Source organism: Drosophila erecta, unplaced genomic scaffold, assembly GCF_003286155.1.
Source record: "Drosophila erecta strain 14021-0224.00,06,07 unplaced genomic scaffold, DereRS2 tig00000021-arrow-pilon, whole genome shotgun sequence".
In the NCBI taxonomy this organism is placed as follows: domain Eukaryota; kingdom Metazoa; phylum Arthropoda; class Insecta; order Diptera; family Drosophilidae; genus Drosophila; species Drosophila erecta.
Window position 1 is genome coordinate 13,127,433 of NW_020825198.1, and position 21,201 is coordinate 13,148,633.

Genomic DNA, 21,201 nt, shown 5'->3' on the forward strand with positions numbered 1-21,201 from the left:
TTACGAAGCCTTGGAAATTTGTTGGTCGCTCTCACTCTCTGAAGGTATACGTTTTTGGTTTTCTTCCAGTTTTTCCTGATAAGTTTTTAGTTTCAATATTGTAGCAGCTTGGTTTTTTAAAAGCTCATCCTTTTCCCTCGATTTACATGTTTCTAAGTTTAGATCCAGCGTTAAAAGGGCTGTTTGGTCATCTTTGTTCTTGATCTGAACCTTAAGATTTGTTATAAGTTTTATGTTTTCACAATTTATTTTATCTTTTTTTTCTATTTGAGCCTTGAGTGAAGATATAAGATCTTTATTTTTTTTCAGTGATTCATTTTTTTGCCCTATCTGGTTTTTGAGGGAAGCGATATGAGCTTTATGTTCTTTCTGTTCAGAAGTTATCCTAACAATTTGAACGCCTAGAGCATTCATCATATGTTCGTTCTCAACATTTTTACTATCTTTTTCTTTAATCTGAGCTTCGAGAGATGCTATAACATCTTTCTCGTTCTTTAGCTCTTCTTCTTTCTCGCCTATCTGAGAATTCAAAGTCTTAATAATTTGTAAGTTGTATTTTTCGTCTCTTGCGTTCCCTTTAATCTGAGCTTCGAGAGAAGCTATAACTAATTTTTTTTCCTTCACGCTTTCTTTAAGAATTGATATTGTGCCTCTTAGCTTAGCAACTGCTGAATTATTAGTGTTTGTCTCAAGTTCCTGGCTAGGTTTTATCTTTCCTTGACTGAGGGTTGACAATTCTTCCTCTAGATTTTTACAAATAGATTTATACAGGCTGTTAGACATTTTGAGGGCTTCAATAATGTCGTTTTTGTCCTCTATTTTATCGTCGAATATAGCCAATTTTCCGGTGGCAATTGCCAATTTCAATTCCGACTCTCTTAGCTTTTCTTCAAGTTCCAGCATTTTTGAATCCGTTTTATTATCGAAATCGTTGCTGTCGCAATAATTGGTCTTAAAAGATAGAGGTATGCTATAGGATTAATTTTCTTTGCATAAATACTTCGTACCTTCGAAGGGGATTCTACTCCATCTGAACAAAAATGGAATATAGCGCTTTTACTTCTTGTATTCATAGTTATAGAAAAGTTAAAGACCGCATTGATTGGTAGGTAAAAGCAAACTAAATGGTATATTTATGCTGTCGCTTTTATAATCTAAAAAAAAACGCTCTAAGATAGCGAACAAATATATTATCTTATCAAGAGTTTGATTGAACTTTTTGCTTGCATTCCTACGGGTCTTGCACAATTTCGTCATATAAATGTAAATTATTTAATATCAGAATTTTGGATTTTCATTAATTAAGCAACCAGCGCGTGGGAAACATGAAAAATGAATACAAATTGAATCAATTAGACGGAATCCGCCTGGAAATTAAAACGCAGATATAAAGTCTGGGAAAACGGGGGCGAATACTACGGCCAAATACGAATTTATTTATTCTTTTCCATGTTCTTTTCGGCAGTTGGCCGTTGTAAAATCAATGGGCGGCGTTTTCCATTTCGCTGGCGGGAAATGGCAGGAAAACAGGTTAAGTCGAGAGGACAACCAGGTTCAACAACAACAAGATAGGCAATTAAATTTATTTTCTTTCTCCTTCCCGTTTCGACTTTAAGGGTCTTAAGGAAGTGGTGGAAATCGCAGACAACCCTTGCGTTTCAGGACGAAGCGGAAGCGATAGGCAAACTTTGCTGCACCAGGACACCCAGCCCCCTTCGAATCCTTTTCTTTGCATAGATAGCGGAAGTGCTTGGCCCTGTTTTCGGGCCCTCCCGATTGCATATGCAGCTACTTTTATCGATTGGCTGAAGCTCGCCCTCCTCGCCTATATATTTAGGCCTCGTCCTGCGGCTTTTGGGTCCTCCTCCGACGCAATGTCATTGTCCCTGGGCGACTAGCCCCTTCTGCAGCGATGAGTACGCGGCAAGTATTCTTGGCAATATTAATTATCCATATCCGAGGCCATTGAACTAGAGTCATGAGATTAGGTATTTGAAAGAGTTTAATTATTTAGAACGTAAACAGGAAACAGTTCCATTTTTGAAGTATTGCTCATAAAGAGCCTCATATTATAAATTATTCGATTATAAATTATTTAAATATGTATGTTATGTGATTTTGCAGTATTATTTATCTATTTTATAATAAAAGCACTCCAATTTACTTTATAACACATAAGAATGATATTATTTTATATGCATTTCTAGTTTATATACAATTTACCTACATATGTAAAATTGCATAGTTCTCTATTTTCCAGTAGCTTCCATGATCAGAGCGAAAGAGAGCAAAGTTCCGTTGGATCCTCGCTTATTCCATTTTCTTCCATTCCTCTAAGTACGCCGTTACCTGCCAGTTCTTAGCTGCGCATTTCTCAGACGGTTGCTTTTTCGCATCACGTGTTTCAATAAGTTTAATTAAACTAAAAGCGTTCGGAATTAGTTAAAACTTGTGTTAACACTAAGTAATCTTTATCTCTCTGTTCAAATAATCTCTCTGCTTTGAATTTGAGTAATTAAAGACCCAGCAAGAAGTGAAAAACCACGTGCTTCGGTGCACACGTGTGTGTGTGTGAGCTTCAGAAAGTGGCAGCTGCCAATTTTATGTTAAATAAACATCGAAAAGGAGTTATTCTACTTAAAATGAATGCATTGTCGGCTAGTTAGTATGTTGGTAATAACGTGCGAACGCAAAATGCAATATAATATTCGAATTTACGGTTTTTAGTTTTGGCATTCAAGCGGGTGACGCGCGTTTTCATGTGTGTGTGTGTGTCTCGATGCGACAAGTTCGCTGTGTCTTAAATCCGCCGTGCTCCTAATTCGCCGTGTATAAATGCAGGCGTGTTGCCGAAACTCGCCGCAAATAGTGTTTGTGGTTTGCGGCGAATTTTTATATCCAATGATTTAATTTAATTCAACGCGTTCTTTTTTTTATGTTCCATTTTTTTTTGGTGGTATTTTATGTGCATAAATTTATTGAAAATAGAGGTAATTCCTCATAATTAGAGGAAAATTTCCCATTGTAAAGTGTTTATTTTTGTTTTTTATTTTAAAGTGTTCCAAAAGTGTAATGGAAAATTGTATATTGTAAAGTGTTTATATTTGTTTTTTATATTAAAGTGTTCAAAAAGGTAAATTTTCTATTGAAAAGTGTTTATATTTGTTTTTTTTTAAAGTGTTCGAAAAGGGAAAAGTAAAATTTTCCATTATAAAGTGTTAAAAAAGTATGTAAAAGTGGCAATTTAAAATAATTAAGAAATATCCTGAGACTGAAGTTCTAAACTTTATAACTCAACTTATCCTAATCGGATTTTAAAGTGGCAAATGTTTCTAAATGTTTCTGGCGCAATTCTCTTAAAATCTGCATTCAAATGTAGAAACATTTTTTTTTGTAATTTTTTTGATGTGATGATGTTGTAGAAATTCAAAACAATTAAAAAGTGTCCTCATATATGGTATATATATGAACAGTGATCGTCCGTGTGTCCGTATGAACGCCTCGATCTGAGGAACTACAAAAGAATGTTGAAATTAAGCATGCAGCTTAACCTTAACCCTGCTTAACCTTTTTTTTTAATAGTTTTATAGTCTTATAGTTTTTGAAAAACAATGATTATTATTTAAATCATTAATTATTCTCCTTGTCTCCTAGTCTCCTTGCAGTCCAATTTTGCACCACATTCAGTATTTTGGGGGCTTCCGCCACATAAATTTCCTTCGAATGGGGGTCAGAGGAAGTGGAGAGGGAGGATCCAGCGGCAGAAGGACGAAGCACGATTCGCTGGGGCAACAAAAACAAGAGTGGAGCCAAGCAGAAGAGCAGCAGCAAACTACTTCTAATAACGACAATCAACGCTCTTCGGGTTGTTTGGGTGCTGTGTAATTACATGACAGCAACAGCAACAGACAACAACGGACAGCAGCAGCAACAACAACAGCAGCAGTAACAACAACAACAACAGCAGCAACAAAAACAACAACAACAGCGACAACAGCAACAACAACAACTGCAGCAGCATTACGAATTACGATAATAATTTCCATTTCTAATTTCCTTGCCACGCAAAAGGCCTTTGCACTTGCCGAGGCTGCCAAGCTGCCGAGCTGAACTGCAACCACCCATCCAGCATAGAACACCCCCCACGACCCAGGAACTGACAGCACCACCCACCGCCCACCACACACTAACCAACACCCACCGCCCAACGCCCGTTTTCCAACAACAACAGGCTACACAGACGGCCAAGCACTGGGAAAAACAATTCGATAAGAGGATATTAAGGGCAGATGAACGATTCTGTGAACCAAAATGGGAGTATTATTTGTAAGTATATTTTTGATTTAATAGTATTTAAAATATTTAATGAAATGAAATCATCAAATACAACTTCTTAAGAAAGAAATATGCAGAAATAAACTAAAGTCATATAAGCTAAGTAAAGATACACACAATGCAAATGAAACTACTTTTTTACTTACATAAAATATTTAATAACAAGCATTGTTCAACTTAAATGGTGCTTTAAAGCTGACAAAATTGATTGTTAGGATGTGTTTAGCAACATAATATGAAAAAAGTAAGGCAAGTTTTGTTGCAGTGTACGTAAATGGAGGGCCCTGGGGGAGGTGACGGCGGTAGAGCCTGGGCCAGACGTTGGCATAATTTCGATGCAGAAATCTAACAGAATGCAAATGCAATCATTGACTTTTTAGCTTATAACGAAATAAGCGTCGTGTTTATTGGTTGGCTGAACGAGCACCAGCCCTGGAAAAGTGAGGAAAAGTGGGGAAAATGGGAGAACATTGCCGGAGCTATGGGGAGTGCACTTATAAATTCAAAGCCTCGGTGGGGCTACTAAGTGGGTGGTAACAACGGGTGGTTCCTGGGCAGCCGCAACTAAGAATTTCACACAATCTAAGCCTAAGTTGGCTGAAGTGCACAGACCAGATGCAGAGAAATGTGCTATTCCTAAACAATAAGCATGGAGTTACATAGAACTTATTTGCAGATATGAAAATTCTATTATTAAAGATGCGAGCTAAAGCTATAAAACTAAATTCAAACTTATGGCCCTTGAGCCTCTTTAAGCTGAGTTCGAAAATAAAGTACATATCTTTAATAAGACGCTTGTTGTGTTAATAGTACGAATATAAATATAAGGTCAAACAGGCAAAGGTGTTTTGGAAAGGTCTTGATAAAAATTCAGAAATTAAATAAAATAAAATTTACAAGACTCCTCTGGCGCTTTAGCTCAATCTCTGTGCTTTTCTTAAATTCAGTGAATTATCCGGTCTGAATCTGTTGAGACGCATAAGCCAAGTATATCTGGCCTCACACTTTGGCACTATCTGCTCGACTTAAATGGGCTGAGCTTTCCACATGGCAGTGCCAGGATATCGAGGATATGCGTTGTCGGTTGTCATCGGGCAGGTGGAAGTTTCATCCTTTTTTCGTTTCGCTTTCCCAGCCCAGCAACCGCAGGAGCCGCAGAGCGAAATTTCCTTTTATGCCGCCACGCCCAGGATCTCCAAGGATGTTGCCTTTGTTTTTGTAATTTGATAATGCATTTGATTAAGGAAATGAAATTTTTATTAAGGCTGTTTGCTCATTCGCGTCGCTGGCATCGCGCCTTTCTTTTATGATTTTCCCCCACATTCCACGTGTGCGTGTTGCCTTTTGGCCTTTTTTCTTTTTGCGTCTTCCTCTCGCGTTTTCCCCATTTTCCCCTTTTCCTGCGATTTTTCCCTAACACGGCAGTTTTGTTTTCGCATAATTTCTTTGAGTGCGGTTTGGATCTGGGCACTTTTACGATGCGCCAGAAAAATGGGCGGCATTTTACCTGGTATTGCCGCTTTCCCCTTCTATTATTCAGACGAGAACATTTGCATTGCAATGGTTAAATATATAATTTAATTTTTTCCCGCACCCATTTTTCCCGTGGCCCATTGTGTTTTTTGGCTATGACTTTGTTATCCTTTGTCTGAATTCCCGAAGGTGAGTGTAGGTGTGGGCGTGTTTAGTTAATGTGTTGATGGACAGATTGACAGAAAATAAATAATGAGTGTACCCCGGAGAATCGTAAATAATATAAAAGTGGGCATTGTAATTGCATTTTCCCCACCGCAATGAATAACAAGCCGCACAAAAATGATTGTGTTTGGTGTTCCACATTTTCCCCAGCGGACGCGAAAATTTATCACATTTCTTTTTTGTTTTTCCGCGGCCTGGGACATGTCACGATACGAGGGGGGGCTGGTGGGGGTGGGTGGGAAATCCTGAGGAGGGCTTTTCATTGGCAAAGAGTGCAATGGAATTCGCATTCAACACCATGGAAAACCCTTCGTGCGCTAACTAAGTGCGCTCATTCAACTCCAAAAAAAAAAAAAACAAACAAAAAAGAACAAACTTTTGCTATTGTTATTACATTTTTTCACATTTTGTTTTTCGCACACAGAGGGCGGGTGTGGGAAATACTCGGCTGGTCATTGACTTTCCAGCAACTTTCCTCTTGACATTTAACGAGCATGTTAAGTGTTAGAATGAAGCCTACTTCTGTGCGTTTGCCACCCACCCATTTCGGCCCGCTGTTTACATTATTTTGTTGTTTGTTGCCAAAACCCCACCGACATTGTCCTCGGACAAGAAAAGTTGTGTTGCCGTTATTCATCGCTTCTTAAAGCGGCTAAAAACTTTCGGCTGTTAGCCGAAATCTGTTAGTCTTAAGCTGGGCGAGGATTTTCATTTTCCCCATTTCCCCCTTTCACCACTGCAGCACACCGGAATGTGGGTCATTGGCTGTAATGTTGTTTTAAAGAGGTGGCCGCATTTATTATTAAAATTTAATCAAGCTGAATTGTTTGTTAAGAAAGCCAGATCGATGTGGAGGCCAGGAAAACATTTGGTTGCTGAAATGGTATATTCGGTGTTTTTATATTAAAGTTTTTTCGTTTATATAGTTGGCAGCTTGCTTTGGAAGAGCATTTAAATTGAATTATCTTTAATGATTTATTATTACGTTCACTATCTTAAACGTAACTCTCATTGGTAATGCTCAAAATAGTTTGACTTTTAACTTATTTGAACCACATTTTATTTTTACATCTTTACCAGTAAAAATTATGGTGATTAAATTTTCTTTTGTTATTGTTATCGAGTGTGAATATAAAGAAATAAGTCGTACCCTTAATTTAAATGTTTGAAACTTAACAATTCCGATTAAAGTTGTGCAACATTGTATTTTAAGACATAAGAACAGACGAAGTTAATATTATATCCTGGCAAGAACTTGTATGAAGGGGCAGCTCAACAGGCTCAGGATGAGGGATATTGTGCTGTTAGCACAATACTGGTTGGACATCCCTATCAAACATGTTGGCCACCTCCCCTGCAACTCAAGCCAGTTGGACACTGCCACGTCTGGCTCAAACACGTTTGAAGCAAGTGCAGTGAAAGGCAAGCAGCAACTGTTCCCATTCAATTTCAATACGACTTTCAATTTGAATGATAGGCGCAAAAGAAGTTTCGCCACTTTCGGCGAGGACAAGGAGAATGTCCAGGGGCGTGTTTGCAACGGACCTACCTCAAAGCCAGTCATTTGGAATAGACAATGGGCCGCAATTACAGGTACGCCGTTCCGTTTGAAATTTTTGCTGGCAAGCTTGGGGGTCAAGGGTTTAGGGGTTAAGGGTTGCGGGTTAAGGGTTGCGGGCTAAGGGTGTCATCCAAAGCAAACACACATGCGTGCGTGAAAAGTTTAGTGCGTTCGGATCAGAAGCGGGGGGCAGGAACTCTGTCTCATTGTCTCCCGAACGCCAAAGGATATGCGCGATGGAGAAGCGACCGGAAACGGGATCGCCATGCGGCGGATATGGGAAATTATTCACCCTTTGACGCAGCTACAAGCCGGAAATGGTGCTCTCCATGGATTGGGAATCGCTTTCGCTTATTCCCGCTCAGTTCAGCTCGCATTGCGGTTGTCCTCCTGCCAACTGGCCAACTTTGCAGTCACCTGGACATTGCCACTGGCATTGCCAACTAAGCGATTTATAAACGATTTGGCCAACTTCGTTTCGACCTTTTCGGGTTTTTGCGGCTTTACGGCTGCTGTCTTTCGTCCTTCGTCCTTCTGGTCGTCCTTCCCATTCACCTGCGGCCAGGTGTTAAGTGTTTTTTTTTCTCCAGCCATCCATTTTTCAGATGGGCGTGGCTGCGAGTAGGCCAAATATTTGCTAATGAGTTCTGCCATTCTATTTATATATGCCAGCCGGGCGAGCATTTGCGACCTTTTTTGGGCGGAGCAAAATACATATAATATTACCTATGCAAATGGGAATTTTTGGTCTGTTGGGTCTGTATGTATTGATTTTCAAGCATGGTTGGTGTGGGATTTTTTAAAAAGTGATACGAAATTAAATTTGAACTGAAGCGCAGAGAAACCCAACTCATTTCAAATTTTGTACATTTGCCCTCAAAGTTTTAATATTAAATTGTTGTTGGAATACTTTCAAAACTTTTTAATTGGGGTGGATCTCATTTCGGCTATCAAAAGTTAGGCCAAAGCATTTATTAATCAATTGTAATTAAACAAGAAGTTTTTATTAGGTATATTGTTTTAAAATGGCAAACTTGTATCATAAAGTCTACTTTAAGAGGGCTGTGCTTTTAATTTGTGTAAAAACAAAGAGATTATTGCTGGTTCAAATAACAGCCTGTAATCGCAGTTGTTGGTCAACAGTTTTTGGTTTTTTCTGTTTTGATTGGTATTGGGCTCTGTGATTGTTTCCGTCCGAGCGACAAAACACGAATTGCAAATTTGAGCCACGCATCATTGATAGCTCGTCATTGGAATTCAATTTGCATTGTTCATGGGTGCTGGCCGATCCGTCGACAAATGGCCACCATGCTGGCCAGGATGGGGGTCAGGGGTCATCAGGACCAGGAGCAGATGGAGGTCCTGTAACATACATACGAGTATATGCATCCGGGGCTATCGTCTCTTGGCCTGTTTGCGGTTCTGTTTGCGGTTTTATCGGTGACCTATGGCTATCAATTTCCATCAACGATAATGTATCAACATATTAATTTACATGTCTGTACGTATATTTCCTTAATGTGACTGCAACAGATTTCATTTGTAGACATTTGATTATATGCTGGGCATTTAACTTAATTCACTGCACATAAAGAGCCCCCAATCACGTTAAACCCTTTTTACTAATAGCTATATCTCTTAGGATTTCATCGCTTTGTTAAAACTTTAAGTGTTTTTTTTTTATTTTAGCTAATTAAGTTGGCTAGCCGCCATGACAGCTCATATCTAACTTTGCAATTATATCTAGATAATAACAGCAAATGAGAAAACTAGGTCATATATTAAGGGGATGATAACTAATTAAATAATGCTAAAATCAATCGAAACTGTTCAAGCTTTGCACATTTCTATTAAGTGATTGGCAACGACCATAAACATATATGAATTTCATTTTAAAAACATAATTACTTATGTCACGTTGAAAAATACATTTTTAATAGGTTTTTTGCCATGTCTGTCAGAGTTGAATACTTTTCGCCCTGAAATCCAATTGATCCTGAGGCCTTTTCGGTCACAGAAAATTGAATTCCCACGAAGGCATTGCAAATTGATTTTTAATACAATTTAACCGCAGGCGAATAAACTGCACGAAATGGGAGCCAGACGAATCTTTTACATAAAAGTGTTTTTAAGTATGTATACATATACATTTCACCCACTTCGTATTTGGGTGTTGTGTTTCCGAGGATTTATCGCACTTGGTCTGCTGGCCGCCTGGCCAACGCTTTGTTTGCGGCTCAGCTTTGGACTGACATGAAAATCCAGGCAACGCCATTGTCCAAGCCGTATAAACCAAAAAAAAAAAAAACGAAGTGAATAGAAGAAAAAACTGCAGCCACATGTTGGTGCTGTCGCAGCTCCCCCAACCCCCTTCGCCACGCCTTTGTGGCCATGTTTCTAACATGGCTTTGTGGCCACCTTTTTGCCCATACCCTGAAAGTGTTCAAGTCCTTTGAAGCTACTCCCACACTTGTATCGTAATTTTTTTGGGTGCCTATCCTCTGCCTCCGGCTAACTGCTTGTTTTAATTGCATTTCTGTTGGGTTTGAAAATTGCATGTCATTTGTCACGACGGCCATTTGCATTCGGCTAAGCCAAATAAATGAGTTGGGCATTCAAAGCGATGAGTTTCGTTGCGGAAATGCAGTTCAAGTTGCTCATTATGCGGATCACATTAGGTCCGCAGTCGCACAAGGACGAAGGACGAATGCTGAATTAAAATCAAATCTGCCATTACCCAATCTGCAGTGCTATTTAAGTGGTTTTCGTGATTCAATTAACCCAAATGTGTCTGCATGCTTTTGATTAATTGAGTGTCAAACAATTTAATTTTCAAATAAACAATTCGAATTTGAGATTTGGTCTAACCTTAAGCCAATTTAAAGAATTATTAGTAAATGCTCGACTTTTCCGTTGTAAACTATTTTCTTGAACAAAGCTGTAGTTTTAAATTAAGGAATACATTTGACTTTAAGAATTTAGACTTGCAAAAACGATACGCAATAGCTGGTATTCTAATAATATCATCACTTGTCCCCCTAAATAAAGATTATGTTCTTAAATAAATGTCTCCTTTTTAATTTATCATCGTTTGCCGCTTAAGCTCAGCTTATCCAAGTCTAAGCAGCCACCGAGAATCACCAAAATACAAAAAAGAAGGGACAACAAAATGAATGCCAATCCATGGAGCTGGGCAAACGCTACCGCATTGCGGGTCCAACAAATAATTAAATTTATTTCAACTTTTGTCGCTGCCAACAGAAGGCGACCAAAGTCCGTGGTCCGCCGACCAAAATTGTAATTTGCATGAGGAAAAAAAAGAGCAGCAAAAAAAAAAGAGGAGCGACAACAACTGAACCGTGGGAATTGCAGGATTAGGGCCCACCAGGATCCAACCTCCCTGTTGTCCTGGTCCACTTCCATCGCTCGTCGAGTGGCAATTAATCAGTTTGTCCAAGTGGACGGCACTCGAGTGCAGCGGGAGTCAGAATTTGTCCAACTCAAGTTATATGTATTTTATATATTCTTTGGCCACATCCGCTCTGCGGGCTCATTTATATGGCTTCGATTTTTATGGCCCTTCGGAAGTGGCAAGAATGTCCCCCTTTAGTTTATGGCGGTCAGCGTTCTCCCCATCGATTTGGCTGGCATAAAAATATTTCAGGCCATAAATATGGTGCACGGAATTGGCCTAATTGAGTGTATTACATGTTGGCCAACCAAATATGTGTGCAACATCCCAAGTGGAATAGTTTGTGGACCGCCCAGGACGCAACTTATTTATTTATTTTTCATTGCCGCATGCTGGCTTGATTTGTAAAAGCGTATAAATTCGGCTTAGTGCCAAGTTTTATGTTTTTCTTACATTTATTTTAAGGCTTGTTGTGGAAAGCGATTGATTGATTTCCCAAGAATTTGTCCATAGCTTATTGAAATTTTTTCAGCTCCAACGGCATTGCTTAGCCACTTGGGTTTTTACATTTGACCAACAGTTTGCTGGCCACGTATTTACCCAATTTTGTTTTGTGTTCCTTAACTTGGACAAGTAATAAATGAATATTGACAGGAGGTGGTTCTGGCATCAAAACTTTCAGCCTACCCACATAAAAACTTAACTAATCGCCCAGTTATCGACTTAATGCTCGATTTTCCTTGTCCTGCTCTTGGGCTGAAAAAGTAGAGAAAATACCCCATTGAAAGGACCTCTTGACAGGCCATGTGGCACACACATGGCTCTAAGTGGCACTTGACAGGACAAGGCGGTGGTGGCGGTGACCTCGAAACGGAATCAGGAGCAGGAATCGCCGAGCCTTTGAACTGCAAGCCAAGTCAAATGAAAACACAACCGGAGGCGGAGGCGGAGGCAAATGGCAAATGCCTGCCCCTTGGCCGAACCTTAAAAAAAGGACTATAAATAAAAATGTGCCCTCTATTGATTTTTTGGTCCAAAAGCAGAAAGCAGCAGAGCAAAGTGAAACGCCACTCATGAGTGTTTGTCTTTTGCTTTCGTTTTGTTTTGTTTCGATTCTCGCTTCTTGATGCCTTTGGTGCTCCTAACTTGCTACCATGTAGTCCTGCGAGTCCTGCGAGTCCTCTGCACCCTGCCCTCCGTATAATGGAGAAAAATTGCCTTTTAATGAGCTGGGAATTTCATCTGCGCCTTGCCTTTCAGCTTTGACAAGCTTCAATTAATTTACTTTTTTCTCGCTGCATTGCTGCTTTCTTTTTTAATATTTGTTAATTAAATGTTATTATTTTATGCTAGACAGTGCACGAGCCTGGCATTTTGTTGGTGACTTTGATGAGAATACAATTGCTTATAAATGTATACAATTATTTGGGACACATTGATTTTGGATATTTCGACTGGCTTAAGGAAGGTGTTGTGGATAGGAAGCTTTGCTTATCAGGGTTCTTCATAATCTTTTGGTAAACCTTTAAGTAGGGAACATCTAAATTCAAATCCGAGAGAAAGTTTATTTTCAAAACTACACATATTGCTTGGAAAATGTAAACCTCTGAACCGAATCGCGCAGTTGTTGTTGGCTACGATATAAAATACTAGTTAGTTCGGCTCACTTGTACGATGAAATCTTTCGATTCCCGTGTCCGCCCTTTTAGGTGGGCGTGGCGGGCGCATCGTAAATATGGTTGCATATGCATGCAAGGGCTACCGGAAGCCGGGCGTCTATGTGTGTGTGTGTCCGCTCCATTTGCTTTACGACTCCATTTTGTGAGCTTTTCATTTCCATCTCTCTCGCTTTTTGTTTAGCTTACTGCATTTTTTGTTGTCCTTGGGCCCTGGTCCCCTTTCAATTTGTTTTACTTTGCTTGCCATGTTTGAGCGATTTATGGAGCCTGGACAACTGAAAAAGTTACGAAAAATGTGGGGAAAAACAAACCATTGAAATGTGTTCCGCTTGCTGCGATAGATAAACGTCTTTTCTGCCAGCCTACAAATTGTTTTCCCAATCGATTCGCCCCTAAACTTTAAAGTGCTCAAGGTCGTCAAGTGGGGGAGTATATGAAATCCATTAGTGGGTAACCCGGATAAAGCATTCAAGTATATGTACACATAGGCGACTGGCATCCCTAGAAATCTGCTGCTCTAAGCGCAGAGTTGAAAGTTCATTAGTAAGCCATAAAGTAGGCTATAAATTCTTGCGGCCCACACAGAACACATACACATGTATGTGATAAGTATCCGCCCACTGCCACCCACACACACATACGTGCGGAATGGCTCATTATCAACACGCACACATGGAAAGATAAAGGCAGAGAGCGATTCAGCTAAGCTCTAAGCACAAGGATCTAGCAGCTGGTGCCCGCAACAACACTTTGAGTGGCTGTTTCCTTTCGCCAACTAGCGTTCATGTCCAACACTGAGAAAAAATAAAGGTTTCGGGCTTGAGAAAACACTGTAAAAATAGTTTGGATACTTTGGATACAATGTTGAGTGGGCATATATGCCCAGTAAGAGTAAAAGAAACTATTTTTATTTGTATGTATTTATTATAGTACTTTTAAGCACATGCGTAATTTTTCTGAGTGCTTTGGCGTGGGTGCGGCAGATCTCCAGCCGCTAAGCAAACCACACACTCACATTTAAATTATGCAAGTCCTTGTCTAGGCTGTTCCATTACATCTGTCTGTGAGTCGGTTTGTTTGCTTAGCCGCCCGTGTCTTTGACCCAGAATCACACATTTCGCGTTTTATGTTCCGCTCTGTATATACATATACACTCACCTCCGCTTGCGTGTATATGTGTGTGTACCTTCAATGGGCACACACATTTGGAATGGCTCAGGTTTTTGTGTTTGTCAATTTGGGCAATGCCTGCAAACGATTTTTATTTGGGTCTGCTGCTGTTTATTTGTTTAAATTTAACGCATCAACGTGCCCAGCTCCTGGGGCTCGCTTTTTATTCGCTCTTCTATTATTTTCCGTACTAGGCTTTCGTTTTGGGCTTCTGTAGGGCAAAAACAGATTAAATTCGTTGGCTGCGCCCTAATGTATGCAGCATTTTTTGCCCGACTTTAAGTATACATAAGTATAGGAGGAAATGGAATCTGTTATCAAATAGTTTTAAAGTTATGTTTTGGTGTGTTTACATTAGAAAAGTCTAAGTGAGATGTAGCCTGTTGTGATTACTTTTTTTTTAATTTGAAGTTTATTCACATATCACGGATTTATTTCTGTATCTTTGCCTGAAATCGATTGCATTCACTTTCCGCTGATCATCAACGTGTATTCATTCGCGAGTATTTCATTTCAGCTCGTATTTTCCACTGGTCTGTCTATTTAGGATTATTTTCCTTTGCAGTTTCGGTTCATTTAATTTCAACGTTTACCAAATATTTTCGTACACGGCATTGCCTTTTTTCTACCCGCGTTCAATTTCGCTTTTCTTTATATTTTTTGTGGGCACTGCTCTAGCTCCGCTTTCAATTTTCATTCAATGTTATCGTGTCGTGCCATAAAGTTTGTTCCTTTTTTTTTAGACAATTTTCTATTTTCCTTCTACACGCTTTATTTTTGAGGGGTTTTGAACCTCTCAACCCCTCGGGGTCTGCGTTGCGTGAAATCGCATCAATTGTACAAACTTTAGGCGCGTTATTTAATTTGCCATTGAGGTAGTTCGCTCCATTTATTCGCCTGTCCATTCTGTCTCGCTTCTTTTTGACTTCTTAATTGTTTGGCCACGGAAATATTGGCAAGCAAGGATTTTGGCAAGAAAATTTAATTACACTGGCATTCGAAAACCCGAATTCATTCCGACCTTGTCGAAATTCAATTCAATCAGCAGAATCTCATTTCTTGAGACCCCGTCTGTCCCAGTGTCCCTGGGCACTTTACTGGGTTGGCTGCTCCGGCTCGAGCAGTTCGACATCATGACCCAGTTCGATGCTGTTTGAATAATTGATCAGTTGGCGCTGCTCTGCTGCCTTACTTGTGTTTTCACCCAACGTCAACGGCCTGGCCAGCAAGCCTTATTTTTCCCCAATATTCCTCTTTTTTTTTCTGGCTTGTAATTGAGCCGGCGGCTTGCTATTGAACCCGGCCAAGATGTGTGAGGCTGCGAAATCGGAAAAATGTCACGCAGCTTTAATTATTTCCTTTAAGTAATTGATAGTCTGTTCTGTAAATAATGCCATTTGGTGGAGCAGCTGGTTACAAACCGAAATCAACAGAGATCTGACTATTAAAATTGAAAAGAAAGGAGCTTAAAATGAGTTTAGTTCTCAAGAAAAATAAATATTTTCATACATTATAAATAACAAGCTATTAATAAAATTACCCTTTTTGTGCACCGGGATTTTTCTTCGTAATAAACTATGTGACCTCCAGTGCCTCTGTTTCGTGCTACTTGACCCCTAATTAATAACTTGAATTACGCAGGACAAGCATGTAGAGCACTGACAAACTTTGCGTCAAGTACACACTTGGGCAAAAACCAACTTAATTTAGTTGCGAAACACCCGATGAACTTTGGCCAAGTTGTTAAAAGGTACCCCCCTTTGGTTTTCCCGCCGCATATGAGTTGTGATCATTTAGCTAACTTCAAGGTTGATGAAATTTAAATTTAAAACTTTGCTCATTTCATATTGATTTAATGATGTTGTTCTTGGCCTGAACTTTTCCATCTGAACAGCATGTTTTCATTGAGTTTGCATATTTTTCTTTAGACTAGACATTAAGTAAATAACGAACCGCCAGCATGAAAATTCGCTGCTAGTTGGTACAAGATAATTTCCCATTAATTTTATAATTGAAATTGAGTTAGATACTTATCTAATATTTATCATCGCGTAGGTTTGTCTTTCAATCATTCCATATAAGCTGCATCTGTGCCTTTAGTACCACAAAATGCGTAGACACCTTTGGGCAGAATTCAGTTAGAAACTGTTCAACCCGAAAACTTATAACCATTTGACCCTGAAATGTAGCCAAAGTTTGGCCTCTATCATTGAATGACCTTTCGTGTTTTGGCAGCAACATAATTTATGGGAAAAACTCTTATCGTTGCCCTTGGCATATGTTTTACCCACAAAACTCATAAATAATTAATGGGTAAGGAGAACTTAAGCCACACAAGTTCAAGACTGGGCCACAAAGTATGTTGGCTAATTTTGAGGGTTGCACAAACGAAAGGCACTTCCAAAGGTAAAGCCAGGATAAGTCGGAAAACTAATTTTGGCTAATATTATTTGGTTGCAAGCTTACACAAGCAAGTTCCAACAGATTGGTTTTGCCTAACCTCAAAATGTGATGGATATACCCTATAATCTTAGGTCTTAAGAAAAATAGCGTAAAAACTCAATATATTAAATCATATTAAATAATATTTTTATTGGTTGCTAACTAAAATATTTCTTATCCATTACATCCCCCTTTTTTTCATTCATTAAATGAAAATTTAATAACATATTATTATATATTATTTATTTTTTTCTTATAATCATAGTGATTAGTCTGTTTGTTACGTTTAATAAAAGGTTTTCCATAAAATGGCATTCGGTAAATTAAAATTTATTTTGGTAGATTTTGAGCCAGAGATACCATTTTTCCCATTGGCATCCGCAATTCGAATCGATGGAAAATTGGGAAGTGTGACGAGCCACGATGTATGCAATAAAGATGTGAAAACAAGCGATAATTATGACATTGCATCTGATAATGCTTCGTAACTGTTGCGTTGATTCCACTCGAATTCGACGAACAAAAGGCTGCAACACTATCGCTTCTTGTTTGCAACAATTTAAACATTTGTTGTTTCCCAGGCCAGAATGGTAGACTTCCCTGAACGGCAGAATGGTGGAATGCTGAAAGGGTCTTTAGCACGTTTACATTGAATTAAACGCTGGCGGGTGAGCTGAAACAGCAGATAGCAACTGCAGAGCAGAGCAGAGCAGAACAACAATTTGCCGGCAAACAACAAGTGCAAGTGCAGTGGAACATGGCCAGCTGAAAATCAACAGACAGACAATGTTGGGAACGGGATCCACCGGAGAACCCTGTCCAGGAACAGGACCCAGAATCCCGTGGAGGAGATGGAGATAGATATGGGGATGGGGAAGGGGAAGGGGATGGGGACCCACGGGCAGAGCCGGAAAGTGAAACAAGCTCAGCTCAAGTGAAAGAAAAACAGACAACAGTCAGCGAAACAATGGCAACAATGCGCTCGAGAAAATTCTGATATTACTACTGGTACTTTGTTACCATTCTCATTTTATTCAGCGAGTCCCGAGCATATTATTTATTATTATTTTTCGGGGCATCATGTATACATATATAACTACGTGCACTTCCACACCGATATGCTAATTGAAATGTTAAAACGAGGATGGGAAATTCTCAAGAATCCTTATCGACCGGAGGGAAACAAAAGTCGCTGTGCTCCAGAAAACTGAATGAAAATGAGCACGGGTTCTCAATAAATTGAATTATTAAGAACTGGGACTCGCAATAAAATGCATTAACAAGAAAAACACAATGGGTAATTTATTGAGTCGCATTGTTGGCTGCATGGATATTTTTGCCGTAGATAAGTAAGTGTAAGGAAATAATAAATCATTTTTCGAGCGAATTAAAAGAGGCAAATGCTAATGACGGAATAACTTTCAAAGTTATACATCAATTAACAAAATAATTATAGTGGTTCCATACTTTTAATTTAATTTAATACTTTAATTTAAGTGTCAGGAAAATGGGTTTCTTGCATCTATATTAATTTTCGTTACTGCGTTTTTAATTACGTAAAATCGAAATATAAATTTCGCAATTTCTCAAGTAATATTCGCTCCGCCACGTCACCCGAAATATTCCTTTCGAAGTTTCTGTCCTAAAGAGCCGATGAAGGGGTCATAAATATTTTATCACAACGCGTGTGTCCGCACATTATTCATTAAAATTTGCTCCATCAACGGTGAGGAATGCCACTTGGTGGAAAAAAAAAATGTGAGAACACGAAATTGAAGCAAACGAGGCAGCAGTAAAAACTTCCAATTACTCAGGCGCATCCTCGTCCGCTCCAGAATCAAGTGGTGTGGCCCATAAAAAGGATACTCCGCGAAGTACATGTGTTCATGGGCATGCATGTAGTTGTGCGGATCTGTGTGCTTTTAATATCCTTTTCTTTGAATAATTCATGCACGCAAGGCTGACCAGCCCGTGGGGCCCGTACCCCCACCCAAAACCCCAACCGAATCTGAATCCCAAACTCTTCAGCGGCAATCAGACGAGTTGAGTTGACGAGGGCTGCCCGGAAGGGTTGCCATTCATTCATACCAAAGGCAAACTTATTAATTGGCACTTGAGCTGTGGTAACCACAGGCTCGTCGTTATCACCCCGATCCCTCCATATGTGTCCAGTGCCCCACATCCTATCTCCGCATATACTCGTACCATTTCCCCACGTCATTCAACTCTTTTTGAGCGGGCATAATTTAACAGCGTTTCGGCCTTTTTTCCTTCGCGTTTGTCAACTGAACGCTGGCACAAGCACCCCTTTGGATATTGCTGGTAATCCACTTGGCCAACATCGCGGGTTTTGACCATGGGGTCCGAAAAAATGGCCCAACGGGCCCTGGTGGCCTGAATACCCTGCAGCCGACGCCGCTGAATTTAAATCACTTTGAGTTCTTAATTATTTTGACAACTGAGAGAATTCCTTTAACTTTATTTTATTTTTAAATGTATTTTAAATTTTTTTAAAGATTTTTTTGGTATTTAAAATTTAATAATTTAAAGTATCCTCGTTGAAATGCATTCTTCAAAACATGGTTCGAAAAATTCTAAGGACATTAGAAAAGATGGTGCAAATGAAGCATAATATTTTCATAATGTATTAAATAATTCGATTTATACGGACTTCAGCGCGATTTGCATACGTAATTAAAACACAAATTTCATTTTATTCGAAATACTTTTTGCATAAAAGAATAATTTACGCCAAGAACTTTCTTAGTTTGCACATAAAAGCCACAACTTCTCCGGCAAACTCTCTTTATTTGCATAAAATAAGTTTTAGGCCAGGAAACTATCTCTTGGCCCAGAGACATGAAGTCTGTGGACTTCACTTCCGCGTTGCCCATAGAGTATGTGTTCAGATTTGACTGACAGCGCGACACATGAGACAACCTCATATCCTCAGACTCCGGCTCGGCGCCATTGTCACGTTTCAGCATTTAAATTAAAATGTTTCGGTTAAAGGACGGCAGGAAAGCGGCGAAAATTTCCTTGCGCTCAGCGTAGAGTAAAACCGCACCGAACAAAAAATCTCAGGCATATCAATTTAAATATGGCCCAGCAGGAAAAAAAAAACCAAAAACAAAAACGAAAAACAGAAAAAAGCTTAAAAAATGCCTTGGTTGCGCTTTTCTCGCTGGTCGCTGTCTTTTGCAGTCGGCGGTGCTCGTTTGGCGTTCTGCACTTGAGTGCCGCCTGTTTGTTTGTGTTGTTGTTCTTGTGGGGGCGGTGGTGGCATCCACATTCCCTGTCCACTCTCAGCGATCCACTATCCGCCATTGCCAGTGGCAGCCTCGTTTTGACCAGCTCCATTGCCGTCGCCAGCACTCGTCTTCATTTATTCAATGCCGCATCGACTTTGGGCCACACGGCGTATGCGTGCTCTGCGAAATTCCATACAAGAAACTTTTCCATTTCGAAAAGCGGAAAAGGCAAAAAAAAAAAACAGAGAGCAGCATTGAGGTGGCACCGAACAAGCATGTTTGCCAGTTTACCAACAGCTTGTACTTAAAGAGTTGAGCTGGACTTTTGTGGATTAAAGTCATCCGAATTCAAGCTTATTTTGGGTGCTTTATTGAGTTCCAAAATGTATTACAAAACCTTGACCTAATACCATTAGAAAGTAGCCCGCAAAGCAGACAAATACTGCTAAATAATCATTATTTAAGGCTTACAAAACAACCATTTCAGATTGAAAGCTAAGTTTGAAGTTTGACCTTTAAGATATTCTCAGTGATACATTTCTCGCCTTCCAAGGTGCCACATTCGGTGATTAAGACCTTCTGAAATTGCTCAGCAACCTATAGAAAATCAATAATTTCCTCCCAGCAATCCTTGTCCTAAGCATCTGCTGCCTTGACTGCAGTGACCCTATCGAATTATGCACTTTCATTAAGTAACTGCAATCAGGCGAATAAAAATCCTTTCGAGAGCAATCTGTTGGCTTGGCTGGCTGCCTTAACCTTCTGACTGGCTGAGCGTGGCTTAATGCACTTTTAATTGAGCCGAGCATCCTGGGCGAGCGGGAAATTGAAAAGAAGTGTAAATGGAAAATTATAATTAACATTGCCAGATGCTTGTATCGCCCAGCGCCCCTTAGTCATCTCTTTAATTGCAATTCTGCGATGGATGCAAGGTGAGCGCAACTAATATTGCGCCATGTGTTTTCCATTAGTTGCCATAAATTATTGAATATCAGGATTTATGCCCGAATTGTCACGTCCATGCACCAAACTAGCACCTAGCCCAGCATTGTAATTGATTAATGCGAGTCTCTTGTTGGCATGTCCATGCCAGGAAAAAAGGCGACTGCAAATTTGCATATTGGAAATTATGACAATTACACGACATTGTCATTGTGCATATGCCGAATGGAGCCTGTTAAATAACCTCTATAATTTGTGCGCAGCTTTAAAGGCTTGGGCTTTTAATATTTACAAGAAGAACGTCTATATTCTTTTCGTTTCACTTTAAATCAAAGGGAGTGCAAATCATTGCTGTCTTAGTTTAAACAATTAAAAGATTTGTGACTTATTCTGAACATTATTATAATGCCAATCATATGCGATACAGTTCTGTTCTGCAGAGTATTTCATTCGCTGCTGGTGATTTCATTTTCCGACGAATATTTCGTTTTCTATTTGCTTATCTTAATTTTTCTCCTGTACATAATTTGATGGCAACATTGCCATTCAATTCGCATGACATTTGTCTACACATATATTGCATTTCATTGACAGGCCTCCTGTGCGTAGCAGCTGTCAGCTGCGAATGCGAATAAATTGTATTTTTCCTAACCAAATTCAATTACCTAATGATTTGTTTTACATGCAGCTTTTTGTTCGTTTCCGGAGAAC

The 21,201-nt window shown here is 39.5% G+C and overlaps 1 protein-coding gene across 1 annotated transcript; it reads right to left on the reverse strand.

Annotated features, from left to right (window-relative positions):
• LOC6545383 (kinesin-like protein KIN-12E) lies at positions 1-1,030 on the reverse strand. The gene is made up of 2 exons (XM_026978175.1): positions 1,008-1,030; positions 1-951 (listed from the first exon to the last, which is right to left on the reverse strand). The coding sequence occupies exon 2, from the start codon at positions 901-903 to the stop codon at positions 1-3; it is 903 nt and encodes a 300-aa protein (XP_026833976.1). The 5' UTR covers positions 904-951; positions 1,008-1,030.
• Positions 1,031-21,201: the final 20,171 nt, after the last annotated feature.

Coding starts and splice junctions, on each gene's coding strand:
- LOC6545383 (XM_026978175.1), bottom strand. CDS start 903: ATGCTGGAACTTGAAGAAAAGCTAAGAGAGTCGGAATTGAAATTGGCA.